The 16,258-nt window shown below is 42.2% G+C and overlaps 1 protein-coding gene across 1 annotated transcript; it reads left to right on the top strand.

Moving 5' to 3' along the window:
* The first annotated feature begins 393 nt into the window (after positions 1-393).
* Positions 394-1,197, top strand: LOC149233573 (uncharacterized). Its single transcript, XM_089382230.1, has one exon. It carries the CDS (start codon positions 394-396, stop codon positions 1,195-1,197), a length of 804 nt encoding a protein of 267 aa, XP_089238356.1.
* The last annotated feature ends 15,061 nt before the right edge of the window (positions 1,198-16,258 follow it).

Here is a 16,258-nt window from a genome sequence, read left to right on the forward strand (position 1 = left end):
GAAATACAAGGAGAAGAAGGGAACCCTTATGACAAGTCCTATGGAACAAACAGGAACGCAGGAAACACAGAGTATGGGAATGGGCAGTTCTGGAAAAGGAAGTAGGAAAAGAGGAAGACGGCCGATGAGTGAAACTATACAGGTGGTAGGGGAGACCCTGGTAAACTCAGGAAGAGTCATACCTCTTTCAGAGGTATTTCAACAACATCCAAAAAGTTATAAATGATTGTAACAAGCTGGAACATTAGAGGGCTCAACAGTAAAGGAAAACAGAGGTATCTGAAGGAAAGGGTGCAAAAAGACAAGCCTAGTATAATGATAATCCAAGAGACTAAGATCAACTCTCAAAAATTGGAAGAGATAGCGAGAAAATATAAAATACAATATGAAGTCATGGCTCAAGATGCGACCGGCACAGCTGGAGGATTGGCAATCCTATGGAACCCAGAGGAGGTGCAAGTCAAAGATTGGGTTAGTCTCCCTAGAATCCTTTCAGGCTCATTTAGAATGATAGGGTCACCAGAGTGGGTACTCATCACTGGAGTTTATGGCCCGCACATCCCAAGGGAACGCAAAAATTTCCTTAAAAATATGCAAACTATCCGCAGGATTTTCCCTGGGATTCCATGGATTGTAGGAGGAGACTTTAATATGATTAAAACCCTAGGGGAAAAGAAAGGAGGAATAAGTAGACCAGATCAAGACATGGAGGCTTTCAGCGAAATGATAACAGAGCAAAGACTGGTAGATATTCCGACGATAAATGGAGTTCATACTTGGAATAATCGAAGGGGAGGCAGGAACCAAATAGCATCCAGGCTGGATAGATTCTTAGTATCAGAACAGATCTTAAACAGGGATGTATTTGTAGAGGCAAAGATTCTACCGGCCATGGGTTCTGATCATTGGCCTATCAGATTGGAAATAGATATAAAAAAGAACCCTCACAAACGCCCATTCAGGTTTGAGGCCTTCTGGCTCAGGAATAATCAGTTCATACCAAAGTTAGAGGAATGGTGGACCCAGAGTCAACAAAGAGGGAGAAGTAAGATGCACACCTTTCAGCTAAAGCTCAGGGAACTCAAAGGGAAAATAAAAAAATGGAACAAGGAGGAGTTTGGGAATATTTTAAGGGAGAAGCAGAGATTAGAACGGGAAATGGAGGAGTTACAACAGAAAATTATAACAGAAGGATGAAATGAAGAGAAGAGAAGAGAAGAAGGAATCCTGATCAGCCAAGTAGAAGAAAGGAGAAAACAGGAAGAAATCCTATGGCGACAAAAGTCCAGAATAAACTGGCTCCGCGAAGGAGAAAGGAACACAAAGTTTTTCCACCAAGCAATGGTTCAACACAGGCAAAGAAACAGAATCTTCTCCATTTTAAACAATGAAGGGCAAAGAATAACAGAACATGAAGGAATTGAACAAGTTTTAGTTGAGTATCACAGAGATTTGCTGACAGAACCAAGGGTCGACAGAGATGAGGCAATCGGAAGAATATGCAACGAAATTCCCAAGATGGTAACTGAAGACCAGAATAAAGCTTTGATGAGGGTAGCAATGCTAGAAGAAGTAGAGGAAATAGTAAAAGGAATGAAGAAAAATAAGGCACCAGGACCGGATGGATTTACGACAGAGTTTTATCAAGCAGGTTGGCATTTCCTGGGAAACGATATTCTGGAAGTGGTGGAAGAGTCGCGTAGACAGCAAAAGGTATGGCCAAGTCTTAACTCTACCCTGTTTACTCTTATTCCTAAATCGGCCAAATCTGAGAATGCCCAAGGTTTTCACCCAATAGCCCTTTGTAATGTTATTTATAAAATTATTGCAACCCTGATAGCTAAAAGATTGAAGCCAATCCTTGTGAACATTATCTCCCCGGAACAAACCGGTTTTGTGGAGGGGAGACAAATCCTAGATGGGCTGGTGGTAGCTCAGGAGGTGATCCATTCCCTACAGCAAAAAAAGAAGAGAGGAATGATGATAAAGCTGGATTTATCAAAAGCCTACGACCGCCTCAACTGGAACTTCCTCAAGGCAACGCTCAGGGCATTTGGTTTTAGTAATAGATGGATTGAATGGATTTATAACATGATATCAACACCTAACTTTTCTATTCTGTTGAATGGGACTCCCACAACGACTTTCAACGCCACTAGAGGATTAAGACAGGGGGACCCCTTATCGCCCTTTTTGTTTATCATGGTGGCAGACAATCTGGGTAGTGTTATAGACATTTTTGGGCACTACAACCCCAAGCATGAAATGTCCATAAACCAAGTGCTCCTAAGTCCCTAAAAGTGTTGTTCTAACCCCTAAAGGAACAAGGTCAACTAATTACAGCTTCTCCCAGAAGTTCTCCATGAAAAATTGCTCAGAATTGGTCAAAACAGGATCATTTCAGCTGCTCCATTGGCCAAGTGCGTTGCATCTCACCTAAATGCTCTATGTGGGTGCATTGCATTTCAAAAAGCCCTTCTATGGGGTGCGATGGGCGAGAAATGACAAATGGAAGTGTCATTCCGCGAGGTGGAGAGGCAATGGAAGCTTCCAGAAACTTCTCCTGTGACACTTGCCTCTCTGAATTCGACCAAGGATGAGTAAGAGATCATCAATCTCCAAGTGGAAGCAAGAACTATCAGAGGGAAGACACTAATCAAATCACAAGCTGACCCATCTCCCTTACAAATATCTATATATGGATCCCTCATCCCAGAGATCCAGAGGCTGGAATTTTGCATATTGTAAGGAATTGTTGTTGGTTTCTTAAGACAAACATCAGATTGTTGGGTGATCTAAGCTTTGTATGAGGTGAAGAGGGGCTTCCTTGCTGAGAGGTTGATGCTGGGTCAGAACAACTAGTTGTAACTCCTCTTGGCTCTTTCTTGTTTATCAATAAAAGTTATTCAAGTTTTCCTCGATACTCTTGTGTCATTTATGTTTGCTGCATTTGTATGGTCAATTTACATCTGATCCTAGATTGTTTATGATTATAGATCCATGTTCTTGTATAGTGCTATGATATTGTGATCTTACAGGTACTCTGTGAAGCTGGGCGTGCAAGGGAAAAAATAGCGAAAGACTATCAAGGAAGAGAGGAATCGAACCAGGAGATTAGCGCAAGACAGAGGTTGGTCTTCTTTGTTCCTCTCTATCTATACTTCATAAAGGAAAAACGAAAGTAGCTTTACTTTGTTTGTTTCTAAGGCAGCTATCACACCTTAGTGGGATAAGCAGTTCTGAGTAGACACTTTTCCCTGTAACAAAATGGTGACTCCGCTGGGGACGAATTAGTTTGTTTGTTTATCTTCCTTGTTGTCTATTTCATAAACTTACAGATAGAGTCTGAAGTCGTGCCAGGTAGCTTTCGAACTGCATTTGTTTGCTATGCAAATGCAAAGTAGATAAATGTCACTTCATTCAATCTCTGAGATCTGTTTATGATTTAAACAACTGATTCACAAACTCTCTGATTGCCCTTTGTGGTAGCTCTTAGATCCTCCTTAGATCTACCCTTGATTTTTGCATTACTGATTACCATTTGCTCGGCCAAAACCCATGAACTGAACTGCAAACTGTGACCTAGAACCCAAGCAAAGTCTCGTTTCTGGCCCAGCGCAGGTACTGTTCTGAGAATATGAAATTCAGTGCACTTCCCGAGTGTAGTAGGTGCGCTGCATTTCAAATTCCTTGTGTTACAGGTGTGCTGATCAGACTAGGCATTGTGCAGTTTTGGTTTCTGTGATTCATTCTTTCCAGTTCTATTCATGAATTTTGCTGCCAGTGATCAGTATATCTATGTTTGAAACCCCTTTTCCATGCTGCTATTCCTCCTCCTTTGTACAAAAGAACTGTAAATGTTTTTGTGTGTTTGTTGAGTCATTTTCAATTCTGCTTTGCAAAAAGTAACATAATCGCACTGTCGTCCTTTGATTTGAAAGTGTTGCAAGTGTCTATTTCAATCATAGGAAAGAGTTTGATTGCTGTTGATAGTCGGTTATTTTGTTACTATTGTTTTTGGTCTAAATTTGTAATTTTTCTAGTGTCGAAAACAAGTATTTATTTCCAAATCGTAAGGTGTTGTGATTGCCTCCATTTTTTATTTCAAAAAGAAACTTGTTGATAACTGTCGCTTGAAAAGTAATTCAGATTTGTGCATCAACTTTCTTTTTATCATTCATATACTAAGAAAGTCGAAAACAAATACATGCATGTGCATTTGCATTTAGACAGTCTAATTGGTTTGATTTAGGAAAGTGCATTTAGAGTGTGCTCTTTGCTCTTTGTGAAAGGATTCTGTCTTTCTTTCCTTAGTAGCTAGGATTTTCATTGCACAAAGAAGATAAAAAGATTGTTTATCATCTTAGATTGCATTTTAGGAATTACATCTACATCTCGCAATGAACCTGAAAGGCTAACTTCATAAACAAGATCAACTATAAAATAAATTCAATGAATCTAACAACGCTTTGGAACCTAACGCACAACATTTAGAAGTCTAGGCTAGAGACGTATTCCGGCGTCGTAAAGCCTGCTAACTATTGTTCTCACTGATGGTTGGGTGATTCCTCCACTTTGACACGATAAGTGCCAGTATGGACTTGTGCTCCCACGTACCGTCGAGTATATTTTGGGAGACCCCAATAGGCTTAATCCTTTATCCATAGGAAGCTGTGTCTGCCGCCCTATCGATTGCAATGCACTGAACACAGAATTCGGGAAAATTGACTGTCGTACCGTAAAAAGTATTCTGCAGTTTTGCGATTGGTTTGGTAATCCCTCTACCTAGATTTTCAGAGCAGTCCCTTTCGTTCCTTTTTAGACTCTTTAACGGAAAAGGTCCATCTGAGAACTTATCACTTCAGGCTCATTAAAAATCGAAGGTGACTAGAGTCATCTTTTTTTTTTTATCGACTCTTAAAAATTGAAAAAACAAGTTGTGTCAAAGTGTCTAAAATTTATTTTAAATGGAATATTCATCACCCTTTCCTACGTTGATCTTGGGTTAAGGAAATGGAATCCACCAACCAAGGAATTCCCCTTGGAGGAAATCCTAGTCCCTTCTCCTCTTGGGGAGATGTTGGTGCACCCCATATGGCCACATTTTCACTTCCAGGACTGACAATCGGCTTGCCTATATGGCTCTTCTCAACCTCTGTCATTCAGAACACCGCAATTCCTGAACAATCAAGTCAGCAACTAGACGAGTCCAGAGTTACCCACCAACCTTCTACTTCCTCCAATTCTTCCTCTCCTCCTTCCTCTTCGCTTGATGGGGCTAGTAAAGCCAAAAGTCAAGTACCTAAGAAGAAGAAGGAAAAGAAGAAGAAAGAGAAGAAGAAGAAGGAGCCAAAAGCGAAAGGGGGCAACCAAGCGTCGTCTAGCGAAAATCCACACACTACACCGACCAGACCTAAATCACCATGTGTCATTTGAAAAGGAGACCACTATCATAGAGATTGTCCTTACATCCCTCGAATCTTAAGGGACTAGTCTCCTCGTTTGCACAACCCAGTGTCGTCAACCTCTGATGATCATGTTGAAAACACACCGTCGACTAGTGAAAGTGAAGCCCCAGGACAAAAAGGAAAATATAGATTTCCTTGTAAATTGTGCGAAGGCAATCATGCCATCCACCATTGTCCCTTCTTAGATGAGGCTAAAAGAGTTTTGGACGATCGTCCGGTTTCACCGTTACGACTTCCTCCTAGATATAAAAAACTCTTGCCGAGTCCATCACTAGTTGAAAATCCGGCTGGCCCACTCAGGTGGTTGGCTGAAGCATATATCATTGAAGACAAACCATCTGAACCCATACCAGACGAAAGTCAAAAGGTCAAGGTGGCAGTTGACCTGGTCTTGTCTTCAGAGGTTCCATCTTCAGATGATACAGTCACCGGAGAGAACAAGGATGACACCGTCCAAATTCTTTTCATAAGCACAGACTCCGATGAACATGGGGGCAATTTACCCATTCCTTTACCGCAGGAAGGAAGTTCGTCAGAGTCGTACCTAGCCGTCTATTCGGTCCCACCTCCAAGCAACCTAGTTGTCTCCTTTGATTGGAATCAACTAGGCAGACCCCGTTTACCAGTTAGTATACCATTCCGAATCATTGTTCAAATATATAGAATGGTTATGGCTGGTACCATCATAGATGAAGGGGCTTCTGTGAGTATCCTTTCCTCAACTACTTGGAAAGCGCTTGGTTCGCCATCGCTTTTGCCTGAGATGAGAAATCTAACAGGCTTTGACAAAGGAACCAGTCGACCGTTAGGGATCCTTCCTAATGTACCCATAACATTGAGAGGGAAAACTGTTCAAATGAATGTAATGGTAGTTCAAGGACCCCTGGATTATAATCTACTCCTTGGACGAGACTATATTTATTGCATGGGAGCGATTGTCTCCTCACTCTTTAGAGTAATGTGTTTTCTGCACGAAGGAAGAGTGGTCAAGCTCGTAGACCAACTTTCATTTCCCGGATCACACAGAGCAAATAGTCATATACCATCCCTGAATGGTCTTTTCACGCAAGAAATGTCTCAATCCCCAGTCCGTCCACCCGATGAGCGCGAGTGATTCGGGGGACATGACTGAAACCCAGGGGGCATGCACCCTGGTCTACTTCAGCAGGAAAACTTCAGGTATAGGGTAGGTTTCCACGAGAGTATATGACCTCCGTACTCCCATCCGAGATTGGAAGAGGGAGTTGGACTGGAATAAGATTCTCTTGTCAAAGTTATGTGGGTTGGCAGGCATTGTCACTCACCTTTGTTTATTTCGATAAACATCGCCGAAGAAGTGTTTTGTTTACGCCGTGAATAGAACAATCTTTGGTAACCTGTAAGAGGTATACCTTTCCTGATAAAACAAATGTTTTGTCGGTGATTTGAAGGGTGACCTTGAAACTCTGTTTTATACCTGGGGGCATGCAAACCTTTTGGCGTGCAAGCGAAGAGCGACTATTTATTTTTTAAATTTGTAGGTCCTCTAACCCTTTATTTCCTAGGATTGGTCGTTTCCTAACTTGCATAAAGGAAGGATGTGGGGCAAAACTCTAAAAATTGCCATTTTTATATATGAGACATTCTTATTATGCGACTAGATTAATCGAACAGTTTTAGCGCGGACTTCATGCTCGTTAAAAAATAAACATAAGCAATGAGCACATGTTCCTCAAGAGTTTAATCTCATTAAAAAATGAACCAATTTTCTAGTAAATAACCATCGTGAATGTAATACTTCAACCTTTAAAGCCTTGGTCGTGTTTGCACCGTCACCTCCACTTTTGCATTGGCCGATCATTCACCTTCATTTGATTATTTACCCATTTTGAGGGACAGCTGCGAAGAGTGATCTCACTAGCCATCCTTGTAACACTGCCATGATTGGAAAATTCCAAACCTTACTTGGAATCAGTAGCTACCCATTTTATCACTCGTTCCTCAAAAGACGAGTCTCCTTTAAGCTCTTTTCAATTGACTCGTAAAATATGAAAATATTGCTGAGCCATTGGCCTCTCCAGCTCGTTAAAGGGACCAGAAGTGCTATCCCTCCTCTAAATTTTAATCTTTTTGGACTTGAGGGATTATTACACAAAAATATCGAGCGCTTGTTTTGTTTGGCTCGTTAAAAGTATCGAAAATTCATCCCTTCTGTATTGTTTTATACTTTTTCGGACTTAAGGGATTAGATGACAAAAAAGGAATTTTGGAGTTTCCTTTACGTTCCTTTTTAGACTCTCTAAAATTGAAAAGGACCGAGTTATCTTTGTCGTTAAACTCGTTAAAATTTTAATAGCGACAAACTTGTCTATAGACGAAAACGTGTTTCACTATCGCTAGGCTCGTTAAAACATAGCGATGGGTTTGCTCGAAGGGAAAATTATAGAACAAGCATATGTTATCCTCCTCAATCTTGATAAAAATAAAGAGGTACTGGTCAGCAATGACTGGGGAAAAATTGGGAAGAAAACTTGAAGAAACTTTGTTGGTAGCAAGTCGCTCTTGAACATGACACTTTCACTCCGCATCCAAGTTGGGTTGGGTTGTTTCATTCACCGGTCACATCACCATGGTCCCATCATACCATCCACATTTGGGGTTAATGCTACCAATCCATCACGTCAGTGTCGCCGATATGTTCAAGAGAAGTCATTTAGAGAATTCACCTATGTCTCACCCACTACAATACATTTATACTCCATTCTTTCATGACCGCCACCCTGAACCTTATATCACCAGATCATTTTCACCTCCATTAAAATCATTTGCTCTGTTCCATGTCATTGATGTGGGATTCATTAAGGCCCTCCTGTGATGGATCACTTCTCGTCGACATCAGCTCATTATCCAAGAAGTTGATCTAGGAACACCCCATTAAGTACTTTGAAGCTTGCATGCCTCAATGGCAAGTTTCTCACTTCCGGCGATAGGTTTACATCAATGACCTTCGACCGAAAGATTTTGCGTGGTTTTCGATGCCAAGTCCTTTATTCACACCACGTGAATTGTACTGCAGTACCTTGAGGGTCATTATCATTATCGGTGATTCCTTTCGCGCTTGTTAACAGCTTATATCATTGGCTGGTAATCAAGCGATGTCTTTCCATGTTCGACTCCAGAACATCTCTCACATGGATAGATTTGTACTTCGAGTGAAGATCGAATGAGATTGAAGACCCCGGATCTAGTTTCATCCATCCGGGCTGCAATATATATACAGGGAAATAAAGACATCAAATGTACATCATTGCTGCACAGATAATCATCCAATCAAAGGGATGATGGCTCTATCTGAAACATCAGTCTACACTCAGACGATTGTCTGTCCTATGTACATGAAAATGAATTTATAAAGCTGAGCATGGGAATGCCCACCTCAGCTAGATCATGAAAATATTATGAAGATAATGTATTGTATTGTATGGTATCTTATTACAGGTCTCCTCCCAGCTTGAAAGAACTTTGGATCCTCATAATAAAGCATTTCACCCGACATCAAAAGATTAACGACCTCATGCTTTATGGGGCAACTGTTATAGACATTTTTGGGCACTACAACCCCAAGCATGAAATGTCCATAAACCAAGGGCTTCTAAGTCCCTAAAAGTGTTGTTCTAACCCCTAAAGGAACAAGGTCAACTGATTACAGCTTCTCCCAGAAGTTCTCCATGAAAAACTGCTCAGAATTGGTCAAAACAGGATCATTTCAGCTGCTCCACAGGCCAAGTGCATTGCATATCACCTAAATGCTCTGTGTGGGTGTGTTGCATTTCAAAAAGCCCTTCTATGGGGTGCGATGGGTGAGAAATGATAAATGGTAGTGTCATTCCGCGAGGTGGAGAGGCAATGGAAGCTTCCAGAAACTTCTCTTGTGACACTTGACTCTCTGAATTCGACCAAGGATGAGTAAGAGATCATCAATCTCCAAGTGGAAGCAAGAACTATCAGAGGGAAGACACTAATCGAATCACAAGCTAACTCATCTCCCTTACAGATATCTATATATGGATCCCTCATCCCAGAGATCCAGAGGTTGGAATTTTGCATATTGTAAGGAATTGCTGTTGGTTTCTTGAGACAAACATTAGATTGTTGGGTGATCTAAGCTTTGTATGAGGTGAAGAGGGGCTTCCTTGCTGAGAGGTTGATGCTGGGTCAGAACAACTGGTTGTAACTCCTCTTGGCTCTTTCTTGTTTATCAATAAAAGTTATTCAAGTTTTCCTCCATACTCTTGTGTCATTTATGTTTGCTGCATTTGTATGGTCAATTTACATCTGATCCTAGATTGTTTATGATTATAGATCCATGTTCTTGTATAGTGCTATGCTATTGTGATCTTACAGGTACTCTGTGAAGTTGGGCATGCAAGGGAACAAGTAGCGAAAGACTATCAAGGAAGAGAGGAATTTAACCAGGAGATTAGCGCAAGACAAAGGTTGGTCTTCTTTGTTCCTCTCTATCTATACTTCATAAAGGAAAAATGAAAGTAGCTTTACTTTGTTTGTTTCTAAGGCAGCTATCACACCTTAGTGGGATAGGCAGTTCTGAGTAGACACTTTTCCCTGTAACAGGCAGATACTTTAAAAAAGTGATGAGGGATAGAAAGATAAAGGGACTGCGATTATGGGGAAACAACATGCCTATCTCCCACCAGCAGTTCGTAGACAACATCATGCTCTTCTGCGAGGTTTCCCTAAAGGAAGTGAAACGAGTGAAAAAGATCTTGGATCTGTTCATGGAAGCCTCGGGGATGGAAATCAATAAAGACAAATCCTGCACCTTTATCTTCAACACTCCAGAACCGATTAAAAACCACTTAACCAGAACGTTGGGCTTTAGATTTGGAGAGCTACCAACAAAGTATCTGGGGAATCAACTAGCTCTAAACCCTATAAGAGTAGCAAACTGGTTCCAAACTATCGACAAACTCAAGAGCAGACTTGAGAACTGGTCCTTCCGATCGCTAAATATAGCAGGAAGATTGGTGCTCTTGAAATCAATTCTCCAGGCCATTCCAATTTACCCCCTATCGGTGATGGCAGCCCCCAAAGGAGTTTGCGCAAAAATGAAGGAAATTTTTGGAAAATTCTTATGGGGAGGTCCCAAACAGGAAAAGAAATGGGCTCTAGTGTCGTGGAAGGGTATATCGAAACAAAAAGACAAAGGAGGACTGGGTCTCAGGGATCCGGGTATTTTAAACCAAGTCCTGGGGGCAAAGCTATGGTGGAGGTGGATGAGGGGAGGAAATGATATATGGAAACAAATATGGACTCAAAAATATAACATGCCCTCAACAACAGAAGGTATCCTCAGAATGGAAGAAATCCCAAAAGGATCCTCAATCTGGGACCTAGCAAGCCAAAACAGAGACCTCATAAACAAATTTTCCTTCTGGGAAATCAGGAACGGAAGTATAGCTCAATTCTGGGAGGAGGCATGGCAACAAAGGGACAGAATGGCTGATATTCAAACCCTTCAAAACACCTATCAGAAGGCAACAATGGAGGGATTAAAACTTGTTAAGGATTACTGGAAAGAAGAAGAGCTGGATGAAACCTGGCGGATCTGGAGGAAACCTGAAGAATGGGATGAAAATATTGATGGAGATCAGAAAGAGATACTAACAAAAGAGATGGATTCAAGAAGAATAAAAAACAGTACGGGACCAGACATACTCAGATGGGGAAAATCTACAAAAGGGACCTTTACTGTCAAGGAAGCTTACTATTTAGCCACTCAACAAGAAGGAGAAGAGGAAGACATAGATTGGAAACAAATATGGAGGAATAAGTGGTGGCCGAAAGTAACAATTTTTGCATGGTTAGTAGGGAAAGGAAGAATCCTGACGTGGGACAAGCTACAGAAAAGGGGTTTCCAGGGCCCCCCCAGATGTAGCCTTTGTAAACAAGAGAATGAGACCCAGGAGCACCTCCTGAACTCCTGCCCTTTTTCCCAGCACCAATGGGATGAGGTCAGGAACCTCTTTGGAAAATCTAATAGAGACCCTACTGATATAAAGCAGACCATATTTCACTGGGGAAAAGGCCAATTTTCATGCTCTATAGTAAGGAGAATATGGAGTTTAGCTGTAGGATTTGTTATATGGCTTCTGTGGAAAGAACGAAATCAAAGGATATTCCGGGACAAAAACAATCCACCAGGAAAGATTTGGGAAAAAACTCAAAAAGCAATAAGAGAAACTGTGCTGGCTGAAAATTGGGAGGAGGAGGAATGGAAGACAAATCCCGAGGAGAGAAGAATCTTAGCCAAACTTAATATAGAGTACAACATGATATATCCTCGGAAGGAAAGACACCAAAGATCGCAGATTCAGAGCTAGGCGCAGTTCAGATATCCAGGGGAAAACTTCATTAAACTGAATTTTGACGGGGCTTCTAAAGGAAACCCTGGACTTGCAGGCTTCGGGGCATCTTCAGAGACAATATGGGCCGCACTAGATGGGTGTACGCAGACAGAGGAGGCATAATGACCAACAACGAAGCAGAAATGATGGCCGCATACCAGGGTATTAAAATAGCAATAAGAAATGGATACAGGAACCTGGAGATTGAAGGTGACTCGCAGATCGTAATAGAAATGCTCAGAAAACTTGACAATGGGAAGAACTGGGAATAGGTGGCCAAGAGCTGGAGGACGGCCGGGTTAGTTCAAGACATGGAAAACATATTGAAACGTGTCGACTATAAAATTATTAGTCATGTAAAGTGAGAAGGAAACAAAGCAGCAGATTTTTTGGCAAACTGGGGATGCAAAGAAGGTAAGGTGGACAGCATCTGGCCAATAGTTATGAACAAACCTGGATGGGAGACTCTCAACCTAATAATCACTCAGGATGGAAATGAATCCACGGAAGGATAAAAAGAAGTATAAAGGACCCCCGATCGGGGTGACAAATGCGACGAGACGGGCAGGCAATAAAAGGACAAGGGGTGGCAATTATAAGCCACCTTGCATTAAGAGATCACAGCAGGTGGACAGGACGTTAGGTAGACTGGGCATCATTACAAATAGCAGAAGGAAGGAAAATTTGAAAGCCAGAGGTGGTGGAGGTGACGGCGGAACGGTGATGGGACAAGGACCAGCTCGCATAAGGGCAAGCCGAGGAGGAGTGGGTTATTATGGCGAGTGCAGGAGACAGAGAAAGACGGTGCAGCAGCACAAGAGAGGGCGGCAGGTAAGAGGAAGTGGGTACGGGTGGAGGCATAAGGGCAGGTATGAAGTTAATGCCCTCGAGGTGAGCGGAGATAAGAGCGAAAAGGTGGCAATCAGAGCAGGAGTTAACACAGAGAGCAAGCAGCAGAGGGGTCGACCTCCTGGTTTAAGGAAAATTCAGAGTAAGAGCACTAAGGGCGGAAGGAGGAAGACTGTAACTTTTGAGAGCAGGGGAGGAGGACCTTCACGAACTGAAGGAATTAAGTCGGAACATTGGGAAGGAAAGGAACAGACTTAGGCTAACATGGAGGAGATGTATGACTCGGAACGGGATAGTCAATTGCAGACCAGGAGAAGCGGAAGAGGGAAAGGGAGAACTGTGGAGGATATACGACCGACAAAGGTTGACATCAGAGATAAGGAAATCAGAGGCAGAGAAGAGGATAAAAGGAAGGGATCACCTTCAAGTGCAATTGGACAGGGAAGCAGGGTAGGGGAAGGCAATGTAGGCGGTGTAGTACGAGGAAGAGGGCGCAGAGGAAGAGGAGGGCGCCGTCAAGCGGGCAATCAAGAACGGAGTCACCCCCAACTGGCAGGGAGCAAACGCGGCAGGAGGACGATGAAGCGCCAGGTTCAGTATGCGGAGAGGGCATACAGTAAGGATACGCAGGCAGATATCAGGAGGATAATACAGCACTTGGAGGAGGAGGCGACCCAGGAGCAGTCGGAATCTGAAATGGAAGACTGGGAGTATTTGCTGCCAGACCCGGGAAATACCAGAGGACGTATGTCTTTGTATAAACAGGCTCTCCATGTGTATTGGGTAATGAAGCGGCTGTTAGCTAAAGCCATGGAACAGGTGGCTATGGAGATGGCAGAACTGGCCCAAGGCATTCCAAACTTGAAGAAAGAGATGAATAACCTTCAGATAACCCTTATGATGCAGGATGGCAAGCTTGATGAGATTCAGCAGCAGCTTAAGAAGCTCACTCTGGAAGCAAAAGAGGAAAAGTACCAGCCGAGTGCAATGGAAGAATGATTTCTCAAGATATGTTTATTATCTCCCTAGTTAGGAAGCTGAAGAGCATGTTTCTTTTTGTTATATCTCATAATGCAGCTAGCAAACAGTGACAGTTTCTTTGAATGGTTAGTTTATATAGCATGGATAAGTAGACTCAGTAAATTTTGTTTTTGGATGGCAATTAAAAACTTCAGAAGGCCAATAGACCCGGTTTCCCTTCGGGGCGGGTTGAGGCCTTCGTATGTATGTACAGGTTGTTAACACCCAGGTTGTTCCCTTTGACTCCCAAGGGAATACGACCGGGTAACCACTAACCAATATTTGGATTACAGCTCCTAGCCAAACTGTAATCAGAGAGGGCTCTCTCTTTATGATTTGTCTCTGTTCTGATAGTATTTTAGGCTAGTTATGATTTTCAAGATTTGTCTTTTGGATTTGGTTGGGTAATGATTTCTATCAAGATATATATGTGTTCACTAGTATGTTCTCTAGGCCATTGGGCATGGAGTCAGTGGTCCTTTAGTAGTTTAGTGTACTGTGTTGATGCAGTAGTGATGCTGCAGAGCTGGATAAATGTCTGAGAAGCAATGCTTTGAAATTGTGATTAAGTGTGATGTCTCCAGTTCATGAAAGGCAGTTAAGAATCTTCCAATAAACTGATATGCGAAGAAGTGAGAATATTGCCTAGAAGCAGTGAAGAATTTCTAGATAACATTCATATTTGCAGAATTAATGGAACAACATGAGCAACTAAGAATTCATGTTCATAGTTAATTCTGAAGAAGAAAACATTAACAACAATAGAAGATTGAGTACAAGGTGTAATCAAACATATCCTGCACTATTCCTTTTCCCTATTGCTAGATTTAGTGAAACATGAGTATGAGTTAATAACATAAGAAGACAGAACAGAGATTAAGGAAAACTTATTATTTCATCAGACAGCACAAGAATTCTGCAACAACACGTATGTCATCAGCAAGACATCAAAGTTCCAGGAAATCACTGAGCTGGTCCAGCCCTTTGTATTAGATAATCTGAAAGTGTACAATAGATTTACCTCAGAGTGAAAATTCCCAACCCCTAATGCGTTGCCAAGGGGGGTATATATACAAAATTTTACATAAGAAAAATATTAGAGAATGAGTTAATGGCTCATTTATGTTATGCCAACTCCTGGAGCATTGTAGCTGAGAGAGTTAATGCTGAAATAACTCTTTAGTGCCTTAGCTGTCAAAAATAGTCAGAAGCAGTTGGTTTGGCGGCTGTTGGAGTCGGCTGAGGATACGCTGTCAAAATTTGCGTACTGTCTTATCCCTTATGCTAGCTGTCATTGTCCATGTGCTGAGTCACCTTTCAGCTGCCTTTAATGCTGACTTTGTCATGCTGTTTGTTTTGTAGTGACCTGGAGCTGGAAGTGGCCGAACAACTGAGGCTACCATGGCAAAATCTGAAGCATTGCTTGCCACCAATCCTCCTTAGGCATTTGATGTCTCCGAATTTTTATCAAAGTCTCATCGGCCTCTGTATATCTATAAAAGTTAGGAGGAGTTTCAAAAAGATGATTCACCTCATTCTCAATGAAGAACAGGCCTTCAAGTTTGTCATATAAGCTCTGTCCTGTGGGAGGTACTGTTTGCTCAGATGTACTGCCAGATGCAGTAATCTGATTTTCAATATAGGTTGCCATTCTGTTGGCAAATTGATCTCGGGAGATCAAACTTCCTGCACCGCTTAGGAGGATGGGCAGGCCCTTTGCTTGCAGCACTGCCATCTTGAGTTTATATTCCTCCACATCACCGTGTATCTCATAGCACTTCCTCTCCACTGTTTGTACATAATTCCTAAGAGTTAGTACCTTCTTGGTAGTGAGGACAGCCTCTGTTCTGTTGGCAATGCCTATGGCTGCCAGTTCCTCCTTTTCTTGCCTGTTCAGGAAGTCTATCATTCTGTTGGCCTGTTCAGGGTTGTCTCCCAGTAATGTTTTGGCCTTATGGATTTCTGCTTGTGCTTGGCCCATTAAGTCCATTTGCTCATGTATTGTTTTGATTGACCTCCATTGTTGAGTGATGGATTGGCCAATTTTGGCCCATAGAATCCTTTTTATGTCAGCCATGGCAGTCTCTAGATTCAGCTCCTTCTCTAAAGCCTTTATCTGGTCTTTTAGGGCCTTTATTTCTCTGCCCTGCTCTGCTACAGTTACTTTTGATTTGTCATACTTGGCATCCAGTTATGCCAATTTTTCCTTGGCCTTCTTTATCTCATTTGCCTGGAGCTCCATTTCCTTGATGGCCTTAGTCAATTCTTCTACACTTGTGCTGGCATCTGGAGCTGTTCTTGTTCCTGCTGCTTCTGTCGTGGGGGCCACTGCTGCTCCTGTAGTTGTTGCTGTTGTTGGAGTAGTTGGAGGAGCTTGGGATGTGGACTCTCCCTGTTTATCTTGTAATGCTCCTTCCAGCTCTTTCTCCAAATCTAGGACCCTCTGGCTTAGCTGCATTATGAGGTCCAGTTGGTCATCAACCTGTTTTTCCTTTTGTAGCTCTGTTGTTTGAGGGT

The sequence above is a fragment of the Pinus tabuliformis genome, chromosome J (genome assembly GCF_031772625.1).
Source record: "Pinus tabuliformis cultivar Carrire ecotype Pingquan chromosome J, CPIR1, whole genome shotgun sequence".
NCBI lineage: Eukaryota > Viridiplantae > Streptophyta > Pinopsida > Pinales > Pinaceae > Pinus > Pinus tabuliformis.

Coding starts and splice junctions, on each gene's coding strand:
- LOC149233573 (XM_089382230.1), top strand. CDS start 394: ATGGCTCAAGATGCGACCGGCACAGCTGGAGGATTGGCAATCCTATGG.